We start from the raw sequence: 11,298 nt of genomic DNA, 5'->3' as shown, positions 1-11,298 counted from the left end.
GCTGTGGGGGCCTCACCAGGGGAATCACAGTCCCCTCTCACACGAGGAAGCGGACAGGACCATCGGGATGGGCGCAGGGACTGGGGGCTGGGGGGGGGGGCAGGGAGGGTGAGAGAACGGCCGCTGTCACAGTTCGGAGGAAGGAGCAAGCCGTGAGCCAAGCCCCACCTCTGCCCAGGCGTGAGGCCAGGTGGGTGATGACCCCCCGTCACGGACCAGGACCCGCGAGGCCGGGGCGGGTGGGAGACCGGGCACAGAGAAGGCGCACGCTCGCCCACAGCCGCACAGCCTGGGGGAGGGTCTGAACCACCGAGGCCGCTCTGGGGCAAAGCCTCTGCCTGTAGGACAAGTGGACCAGGAGGCCTCGATTTACCCTGCGGCACCGGGCCAGGAGCTGCTCCTTCTCGTTTCTGGGCCCCCGGGCTTCGTGCGACACGAGTCACAGAGTCCGCCAACTATAGCGGGCATCAGCCCTCGGGGAAGGGGCCTCAGAACGCTGATTCCCAGGCCACCCCCCGGCCTATCTGCACGGCACCTCTGGGCCCGGGGCCCCGGAACCGGCATTTCTATGAGTCCACTCTGGCATCGGAGGATGGGCATTACGGGCTGGGCCCCAGCACGGCCCGACTTGAGGAGACAGCCAGTGCCTTGGGCTGAAGGCGGAGGGCCCCACAAACTGTGGCATGGAATTCATAGGACAGAGAAGTCACTGTGGACTCAGGGAAGGGACCAGGAAGCCTCCGTGGTGAGGGTGGAGGCTGGGTGGGGCCTGAACGGTGAGAGTTGAAAGGAGGAGGCCACGGCCCAAGCTAAGGCCCAGAGGCTGGAAAGGGATGTTTCTGGACTGGTCAGGTCTGGGGAGCGAATGGGGGGGCGAGGTATAAGGCAGTGAGGACAAGTGGCGAAGCCAGATCTTGAAAGGGTCTGAATGGTAGGCTAATCGTCCAGGTTTCCAGCCCCCACTGGACATCAGTCCCCTGTGGGAGATCGTTCATTCGTTCATTCGTTCATTCAGACCTGTGAAATGAGACCCTGGAAACGAGCCAGCCAGAAAAGACAGGGAAAGGACGCTGCGGGGAGAGCATGTGCAAAGGTCCTGGGCCAGGACAGATAGACCCCAGTGACCCCCGCAGCGACTGGACAAAAAGGCACCCAAGGACACACACTTCCGGGCAGGGGGCAACAGATGAAAGGAGTGGTCACCCCCGCTCGGCAGAGGAACAGCCACACGGTCCACAGAGACAGGGTAGGGACAGGGGGGGTCTTAAAATGCAGAGTTCCGGCCCTGGAAAGGACCTCCAGGGCCAGCCCCCGCCCCAGGGGTCCTGGGCTGAACTGAGGCAGAGAAGTGGAACCCCGTGACCCCTTGTCCCACTGCCCAGTTAGTTCCCAGCTGGGGCTCCGTTTGCAAAAGTAGTTCTGGAGCGCCACCTGGTGGCCAGGGGCAGGGCCACGGCCCAGGTCACGGCCCACAGTGTCCAGGCCACAGGGGGGCCTGTCCCCGCCCATCATCTCCACTCTTGTAGGTGTTTGTAGCTACCCAGTTAGCACACGTGCCCCGCAGATAAAGTCGAAGATCCAGAAAAAGCCGAAAGAAACTGACCACCTGGGACCTCACAGCCCCACACCTGCAGGCACACGTTCTTTCATCAGAAAAGTGAATCACGCCCCACAGGGAGCTCTGTGGCCCCCGGGCTCGTTCCCCACGCGCCGCTGGGTGTGGATCTCGTTCTGCGTCAGGGAACATTCTCGAACCACGTAATCGGAGCAGCAGCGCACACTTTCGGAAGTGGTCCGGGGCTGACTCGGGCCTGCTGGGCGGTTGCGTTTAGAAGAGCCGAGTGAGTTTTCCAGAATTTCTTGGTTTTGCTTTTGCTTCCCTTGAGGAAGATCGAAACTTCAGAGTCTTTGGTGCCGTGACGCAAAGGGGGGTCTTGAGAAACCCACCTTGGGGGCCAAACATCCTGGCGCTGGGGACCGGGCCCACCCCGGCCTCCCAATGTCTGCTCGATAGCCATTCCATGACCTGCCCCAGGATCCTTTTGGAGTCAGAGGGTCCTGGGTGCCCGTAAGGGACACTCAGGGAGTGGACTCACAGAGGGGACCAGTCAGATCTGCCTTTAATCTTGGGCGGTGAGCTTGCTCCTCTGAGCCTCAGTTTGCTCACCTGTAAAATGGGCAAAATCCCAGTTTGTCCACTTCATGGGGTCATCGTCAGGGTTAAACATGTGACCTCTTAAAGCACTGCCTTACAGGCCCAGAGCGGGAGGCTTGCTGTCCTCCAGGCCTGGACAGGCATCGCCAGGGGCAGGCAGATCCCGATTCCGACCCGGCCCAGCCGACTGTCAGGTAAAACTAGGGGCGATGCCGGGAGTCAGAGAAGGAAGAAGCCATCTAGGAGGGCAAGGTCGGGAGGGAGCTCCGAGGTGTGGGTGGCTCAGAAATGTGCAGTGCACAACACTGACGCGGGGTCTCCTGTGAGCCAGATGTTGATGTCATCCTGAAAAAGAATTTGAAAGGAAGGAACGACGATCCCCTTTTACACACTGACGTGTGGGGCTGAACTTTGACCCCAGGGTGGCCCCAAGCTTGTTCACTTGAGCCCCGCCCTGTACATAGACCCGGTGGCGTTGCGGGGGTGGGGGGTCCACCTGCGTGGTGGGCCAACGTGAGGACCTGTGGGCTGTGTGCTCCGAGAGGTTGTCACCCCCAGCGCCACCTCCCCGCCTCCCAAGCGTCATGTGGCCCTCCATGTACGAACGATTCCTTCCGCCCCCATTTGGGCTGTCTTCACTCACTTTGCCTCCTAGGTTTAAAATCCCAGCAGGCTCTTCCCGGGCTGTGTGACCTTGGGAGAGTAGCTTGACCTCTCTGTGCCTCAGTGTTTTTACCACGTGAAAGGGGTAAGAATCCCCTTCGTCATGGGCGACACGGAAGGATTGAGTGAGTCCGTACGAGCGGGAATCTGGAAAAGGCAGCTGTTGTAGGGACTCGGGGCTGCAAGGCCACAGGCGTGGTCTCAGGTGAGATCCCTGGGGCCCCTGCAGAAGCTGGGCTGGGGATTTCCAGGGGTCCCAGCTTGCAGGAACGTTCCCCACGAGAGACCATCAGCCCTTGCCTGACACTGGGGTTTTGCCTTTGGGGCTCTAAGTGGGAAGGGAGACCCTGATGAGAAGGCAGAGCAGGAATTTAACCGGGGACCTGCAGAGGGGCTTAGGGCGCCGTGAGCCCCCCCCCCCCAGAGTCGCAGGCAGAACGTTGTGTGTCTGGCCACTTTTGGGGGAGGGAATGGGGCCGCATATCCACCCCCGGCCTGGTCCCCAGCTGGGACCCTGGCAATTCCCGAGCCCAGCGCGTGCTGCAGCCAGCTCGCGGCCACCAGAGGGCGCTCGGCCCAAAGCTGTGAAAAGTGGGGCACCAGCTTTGCTGCGCTGGCGGGCTGGGCCCTCTGGGCTCTGGCTCCTGTCCTCCCAGATGCCCTCTTGTCACAGAGACCGGACAGAGCGTGACGCTGGGCGAGGGGGCTGCCGGGGTCACAACTACGGCCGTGACCCATTGGTATCTTGGGTGTGCCCACCTGGGGTCAGCCCTGGACAGCTCAGCGTCGGGGGGTGGGGGGAAGGGAGGGCTCCGTGGGACCACAGGACAAGCTTTTAACAATACGCCTGCCCACCCCCCACCCCTGCCCCAGACACTGGGTCGGTCTGGGGTGAGCCCGGACACCAGCATTTGTTAGATGCGCCCTGAGCTGAGTCACAGTGTAAGACCTCGGCATAAACTCTATGGATAAGGTGCTGTCCTTTCTCCTGCCCATTTTACAGAGGAGAAAACCGAGGCCGAGAGCCGCCGGGGTTTACCTGAGGTTACACTCAGGTTACTCCTAGCACCGCAATGCCACACCCCACTCATGGTTCTGTCTTCATGATGTTAATGATGGAAACAACAGTGTCACCTATGGTGGGCTTTCTCGGTGTGGCTCCGCATGCATTGGGGCTTGGTGGCTCTTTGTTGTGGGGGGAGGGGCTGCATGATGCCCCCCAGTGATGTCCCTGCCCTAATCCCCAGAAGCTGCGACCCCATGAAGCAGACTTCGTGCAGATGGGGGGGGGGGATGGTCCCAGCTTGCCAGGTGGGGCCCGTGGGATCCCAAGGGTCCTTAGAGGAGGACGGAGGGTGAGAAAGAGAGGGAGAGCGGAAGGTGCGATGATGCTTGAGTCGGGGGTGGAGGACGGGCCACCAGCAGGGAACGCAAGTGGCCTCGGGAAGCCGGAAAGGCCGGGAGACGGATTCTCCCTGGAGCCTCCAGAGGGAGCCGCCCTGCGACACCCTGACCTGTCAGCGGGGCCCATGTGGGACTTCTGGCCCTCCGCCCTGTCGGATAGGAAGCCCGGGTTCTTTTGAACCCCTTCATGGCGATTTGTTACAGCAGTAACAGGAAACCACCCCACCCTCTGTCTCTGGGGCAACCAAACATGTCTGCAGACTTTTGCCACGTGTCCCTGGCAGAGGGGAGATGTGGGTGACACGGGCCCTGAGGGGGAACCATCCGTGCTGAGTTCCGTGCGCGTGTGGCCCGGCTGGCTGTGACTCGGCACCATCTCGTCTGACCCTCTAGCAAACGTGCCTCGATTGCCTCCCCGGCCCATTCTGCAGAGGAGAAGGCTGAGGCTCCGGGCCGTTACAGGGGCACCTGAGGGCGAGGTCGCACAGACAGGGAGGGCCTCCGTTCCAGATTGTGTCTGTGCACCCCTGCACCTCCCACCGGGAGACGGGCCTGGCTGTACTGCCCCCAGATGATGCCGGGCCTTCTGGGGGCTTCAAGGCCCAAATGGGTAGCAGCCAGACCTCCGTCCCCCCTCCTAGCCGGCCGCTCCTCCAGCCGCTCGTGGACAGCCCACTGAGGGCAACAAAAGCCGTAGGGTCCCAGGTGGGGGTGGGGAAGAGAGGGAGGGAATCCCGTGTCACAAAAAGTGAAGCCAGGCCGTGAGAGCCAGGCGGTGGCTGTGGCCCAAACTGCTTCTCCAGGAGCAGGTGTCAGAGCACTGGCTTAGGAGCCCAGGGGCCTGGGGTCAAATCCCGTCTCTACCTCTTGGGCAACTGTCTAACCTTCCTAACCTTGGGCAATTGGCTAACCTTCCGACTCAGAATCTGGAAGGCTCCGCCCCAGGGCGTGGGCTCCACTTAACAAGCCGCCCCAGGCCTGTTACTGGTGCTTGACCAATCCGAACCCTCTCCGGGACATCCTACCCGCAGTATCTGGCTTGAAGAATCCCTTTTCTGCTGGAGTTGCCAAACTCGCAGGCCCTAAGACTTGAGCAGCAGGCAGACACATGGAGAGAGTCTCTCGGAGAGACGGAGAGAGAGAGAGGCCTGAGTGTAATGCTTGAGTCCCTGGATCTAGCCATTCCTGAAGCTACCTATCTCTTGATTTCCCAGTGGCACGAGCAAACAGATTCTTTGGTAAGTCTAGGTGAGCCACGTTTCTGTCACAGCCAAGATGCTCCCGAACGACTCCCTAGACTGCTGGCTGCTCAGAGTCCCCCACCTGGGCTGTCGGCTGATGCCCCCCAGGTGAGGGGTCCCACCTGGGCTCATCCCGACACAAGCAGGCAAGCTGGACGAGAAAACAGAATTGCATTTGTGAGCAGTTTGCGGTGGTTCGGCAAGACCACCTCTGACTCATGCAGCAGACTGTCCCCCATTTAAGTCCGGGGACTGCAAACTCTGCCCAGCTCAGGGAGGAAGGGAGGCTGCGTGGGTGGAGAGCTGGTGAGAACAAAACGCGGGGGCTGCGCGGACTTCATCATTTCCGGCCAAGTAATGGTAGCTAGTTAATTTCTCTCCTGAAGAGCCCAGCGTTGACCTTCACCTCCAGCCCCATTAACCGCTGGCAGTGCTTTGTCAGCGTGTTTACGGGCGAATTAATTCCACAGAGAGGGGAGATCTCGCAGGAACCGGAGCGCTCCGGCCGGGGGCTGGCGGTGTGGACTGAGGATCCTGGATCCTCCGCTGACAGGGCCCGGTTAACCGCAGACCTGCGGCAGACTTGGAGGCGAGCCGTTTTCAGCTCGCCACAGACGAAAGAAGATGCCAGAAGCAGCGAGCCAAACCCGATCTCCAGCCCCTTAGACCCGGTGGCATGTGGGCAAAGCGGATATCCCGGGGGCGGGGGGAATGATCTGGGGGCCCCAGGTCAACACGGTGGCAGAGAGAACTGTCCCCCAGCAGGCCGGGCAATTCCAGCCCGTGGGACGCCAGGTGTCCCTGGGAGACAGGTAGGGCGGGGCTTGTACAGCGCTCAGGGTCGAGCCCAAAGGCCCAGGCACACGTGGTCGGGCACCTGATTCCCTCCAGCCAACCTCCTGCAGGTTTTCTCTGCATCGTGCTTTCCAGCACCCAACCCACGGTGGAGCTCTGCACGAGGTCCCATGTTCCGGTCCCGGGCGTCTGCCCCGCCCGTGGTCCCGCCCCACCCGACCTCGCTCCGCCAGGGGTGGGAGAATGGGCTCACGGAGCCGCGGGGACCTCCCAGACAGTGTGTTGGGGGGTTCCGCCCTCCCCCACCCCCCTGTGCTTAGTGCTGCTCGGGACCCATGGCGATGCCCGCCTCTCCCGCCGACTGCGAAGTGCTCACCGCGGTCAGGGCTGGGTCGCCCTCCGCCGGCAGCCCCAGGGCCGGGCCGCATGGTGCACAGGGAAGGGGGTCTGTCCAGCATTCACCGGGGGTGCAGAGGGGAGAGACCAGGCCCCCGTGCCCAGGGAATTCACCGGCCGATGCCGGGGGAGATGCGGTGGACTTCTGAGCTCCGCGCCTGTCCCTTTTCTGTGACTTTAGAGCACTGGCCACGCCCTCAAGCCAGGTGACTTGGGGGTGGCTGACCGACCCCCATCGTGGTGCCAGGGATAGATCATGTGACACCAGTCGGCCAGTCACAGCATCCCGTTGCTCCGGCTAATGACCTCAGCTGGGAGGTGGTCACATGACCAAAGCCATCCACCTTGGCCTTGGCTATTGGAAAGGAAATTGGTGCTCCTGGCCCCCACCCTGAGCTTTCCAATAGCCAAGAGGTGAGAGGGACATACCACGCTGGGAAACTGAAATCCGCCTGGAGCGGACTTCCACACTAAGGAGACAGACACATGGGCTCATCTAATGGACAGGAGCAAAGATAGAGCCTGCTTCAGGAATGGCTGGATCCAGGGGCTCAAACAATGCCTTAGGACGCGTCCCCTTTAGGGGACATACCGGAAGTGCTATGTATTGGTCCGGGCACCGATCAACGTGTCGAGGGACTCAAGATCTTTCCAGCCAAGTTGAAAAGGCATAAAGGTTTGTTCCGTGACATTAAAAAAAATATATATATATTTATTTTGAGAGAGAAGGAGACAGAGGAAGAGCGAGCATGTGGGGGAGGGGCAGAGAGAGAGGGAGAGAGAGAACCCGAAGCGGCCGTCAGCGCAGAGCCCGACGCAAGGCTCAAATCCACAAACCCTGAGATCACGCCCTGAGCCGAAATCGAGTTGGACGCCTAACCGACGAGCCACCCAGGCACCCCTGGTCAGTGACCTCCTTGACTGAGTCTCTGTGATGAGCCAGCCCTTCCTCCACCCAGGCGGATGCTAGCCCCAGGGGACGTGGCTCCTGGGCGTTGGACAGTCGTGGTCCAGTAGAGTTAACACAACAGAGAGTGACGTACGGGCGTGGCATCGGCAGGGGCAGTGCACGTGTAGCTGTGTACGTCGTGGGCGTAACAAGTGGAACACACAAGTCCACAGTGGCCCTGCCCGGCTGACCGCCACCTTCTTCTACCCTTCTCTGTCTTCCTCCCATCATCCCTCCGCGAGTGTCCTCTGAACCAACCCCACTCCGTTCCTTTGTTCTGGAAATGCCACTGCGCCCACAACCCCTCCAAGGGAACCCCGTCCACCCGCGAGCACCATGCTGGCGTAAGACAAACATTCCTTGATGATTGGCCAGCAGAGGTCCCCTGGGCCGTGGGCTGGCCAGTGACTCCCACTGGGGCCCGGACGGGAGGGATCTGTTTTCTGGAAGTTCAGCTAAGAAGGGCCGAGAGATCAAAGTCAAGGTAGGGAAGTTCTAGAAAGGTCGAGTTGGAAAGAGGTCAGGCAGCCATAACAGGCCTTGAGGAAGTCAGGTCTTGAGTGAGAGGAGAGTGGGTAGCCATGATGGAAGGCAGGCTAAGGTGGTGGTAGGGACAGAGGTGACCCAGCCCCAGGCCAGGCCCAGCCCAAACGCTGACCCTCGCCGCTCGCGTGTCAGGAGGCAAGAAGGCGGAAAAGGACATTTACGGAGCCCAGAAAGCATGGTACCGGAGGTTCACTGGTGTTCGCCTGCTCTTTCCGAGAGAGGCTGGCTGTCTGTTCTGGGCTCGACCTCCCCCTGGGACGCCACGTCTGGGGTTCTGTCCACCCAGCCGCCGTCTTCTGCGTTGTGGGGATCCCTGCTTTCAAGAGTCACGGCTTCTAGGTGGGAGATGAGCTTCGAGACGTTGGTGCTGAGGGAGGAAGCCGGGTCCGGAGGGAACTCCCTTCTGGGCTCCGCACCCTCGGAGAGGGGTCCTGGGGAAGACAGAAACTGTTGCCAAAGGGACACCCGGGCCCCCTCACCTCAAATAACCGGAGCGATCTGGCTCGCAGGGGACCAGGGCACTGCCCGCCCCTCCCCGGGTTTCACTGTTGGTTTGCTCACAGTGCCACAGTCTTTCTTGCTTTGTGAGCTGTCTCCGGTCCTCCCTGGACTATTTATCTGGTTTGCTCCTGGCTGGAAGTCCAGGTGAGCGAGCGTTTCAGAGCGGGGACAGGGGCAGAAGTGCTGAATGAGGGAGTGAGTTGCTTCTTCCTAACACTGGAAAGACGGAAGAAGCTTTCAGGCGGCTGCAGCATCATTTCTTGGAAAGACCCAGTGGTCTGAGCGACCGAGGAGTACCGCACAGAGGAGGGGTCGTCTTCCAGAAGGCTCCGAGGAGGGCCAGCTTCACAGCCACGTGGCCTGGGCCTGCGTTCAGAGGGACCCAGCGCTCACTCAGTTTAAAGCTCCATTGTGTCTTGGGGCGCCTGGGTGGCTCAGTCGGTTGGGCGGCCGACTTCGGCTCAGGTCACGATCTCGCGGTCCGTGGGTTCGAGCCCCGCGTCGGGCTCTGTGCTGATGCCTCGGAGCCTGGAGCCTGCTTCCGATTCTGTGTCTCCCTCTCTCTCTGCCCCTCCCCCGTTCGTGCTCTGTCTCTCTCTCTCAAAATAAATAAAGATTAAAAAAAATTGAAAAAAAAAGCTCCACTGTGTCTTGAGATTCGGACGTTGAACAAGGAGCTCCACTTTTCCACGTCGCACCGGGGTCCCCAGATCATGTCACCCATCTGGGCGTCACAGCAGCGAGCCGGGCAGGCGGGCAGCCGAGAGCCCCCCGCGCCCCTGCTGACGGCCCATCCGGGCGCCTCAGCTCACAGACACCCCAAAGAGGGCGCCACAGTCCACGGCACTGACGGTCTGTGATTAACCATCCCGCACCCCCCACCCCCCGAAAAGGAAAACCTGCCAGACGTTACACTTCTCAGGACGGGATCCTGCCCGTCACCTGAGTGAGAAGTTAGACCTTCTTCAGGCCAGCGAGGAGGGTGGGTAGGGGTGCAGAGTGAATAAGGCCTCGTCAGAGCCACTGCTTAGCCCTTGGGGAGGGACAAAATTTTTCAAACACGGAAGGCTGAATTTCCTTCCATCGAGACGGTCTTGGCCAGTCCTAAGACCACGTGGGGGCGGTCCACGACCCCTGGGGCTCCTGTGTGCCTCTGTGGAGGTTTCCGGGAAGTGAGGAAGAGGGTGCCCTCTCCCTACTGACTCCCCTCCCTGTTGGGAGCTCAAGGTCCCGGCCATCAGGATGGCAGGACCCTCTCGCATCCAGCACAGATGCCCCCCGGGCAGGTGGATGCCAGCTAGGGCACCAGTCACCAGCCAGTCTAGGGTTTCCGACCACGACAGGGACAGTAAGACGCCTTCGTCCCAATCCCAGAGAGCCAGGAGCTGCAATCTCCTTCCTGATCCTTCCTTCACACTGAAGGCAGAAATCCTGCCATACCCTCTCCTGCTCAGAGCTCCTTCGTGGCTCCCCGTGGCCCTGAAGGAGTGCCAACGTCTCCCTGGGGCCTGGAGCTGTGCCCTGGCCTCTGCCCCCCACGAAGCGTGCACGGGTCACACTGATGCTCCGGTTCACCCGCCATCCTGTTCTCACCTGTTGCCCACGCTCGTCCCCCGACCGGGACACCCTCCCCCTGCCGCCACCACCTTGCTCCTGCCTGTGCAGCAGAGTCGAAGTCACCTGGCCCCACAACCGGGGCCGGAGCTGTGGCTAGGCGGCTAACTGCAGCCGTGTCGTCCTGTTGGCCGTGGAGCCCCCTCCTCTGAGTCTCAGCGGGGCGCAGGTGACACCTCCCAGCCCCTCTTGAGGCCAAGGGCAGGCCGTCGGACTGAGACCAGGAGCGTGGGTGTGCTTGGTCGAAGGGGAATGGCTGGCCCTCTATAGCCTCTCTGCCCACAGACAAGGACAGGACCGAGGTGGAAGAAACCAGGGTCTGTGCCTCCCGCCAGCCAGGACATCCCCCTCCCCCCACCTTGCACGTGTGCTGAGCCTCCAGCAGGTGGCGGCCACCCTGCAGGGAGAGGTTAACCTCTCTCTGAGACAGAGCTTCACTCACTGTGGCGCCCCAGTGCTTCCCATGAGGCCTAAAATAACACCAATGGTAATGATATTGGACGCTGCCTGAAGGCACGTGCAGGGCCAGACACAGGGCTGAGGCTTTGCCTACAGAGCTCACCCCGTGCTCGCCACAACCAGAAGCCACAGGCAATTACCATCCTCATGTCACAGATGGGAAACAGACCAGAGCTAAGTGCTGGGCTAGGTCGCTTGGCTAAAAAGATTTCACTCCATACACTGATTCCAGAGCTGCTCTCTGCTATGACCTCTACTGCCTTCCAGACACCAGGAAATGGGAGACTTGAGAATGACTGTGGGTGGATGGACGGATGAGATGGATGGGTGTGTGGGTGGATAGGTGGATGATGGATGGATGGATGGATGGATGGACAGATGAGTGGATGGATGGATGGGTGTGTGGGTGGATGAATGAGGGATGGATGGGTAGATGGATGGATGGATGATGGATGATGGATGGATGGATGCGTGGGTGGATAGATGGGTGGATGGATGGGTGGATGGATGGACAGGTGGGTGGGTGGCTGGCTGGATGGATGGATGGACAGATGGGTGGATGGATGGATAGGTGG

The 11,298-nt window shown here is 60.9% G+C and overlaps 1 protein-coding gene across 4 annotated transcripts in view; it reads right to left on the bottom strand.

Annotated features, from left to right (window-relative positions):
* Positions 1-7,336: 7,336 nt before the first annotated feature.
* Positions 7,337-11,298, bottom strand: part of ZBP1 (Z-DNA binding protein 1) — an 18,313-nt gene continuing 14,351 nt past the window's right edge. For 2 of the 4 annotated variants that reach the window (XM_049650573.1, XM_049650574.1), the window contains exon 8: positions 7,337-8,580. In XM_049650573.1, coding sequence (XP_049506530.1) covers positions 8,339-8,580 — 242 coding nt within the window. In that variant the 3' untranslated portion in view covers positions 7,337-8,338. The other 2 variants (XR_007462023.1, XM_049650575.1) reach the window with 2 other exon arrangements.

This window comes from Panthera uncia (assembly GCF_023721935.1).
Source record: "Panthera uncia isolate 11264 chromosome A3 unlocalized genomic scaffold, Puncia_PCG_1.0 HiC_scaffold_11, whole genome shotgun sequence".
NCBI lineage: Eukaryota > Metazoa > Chordata > Mammalia > Carnivora > Felidae > Panthera > Panthera uncia.
This window is presented reverse-complemented; position numbering and strand designations above follow the sequence as displayed.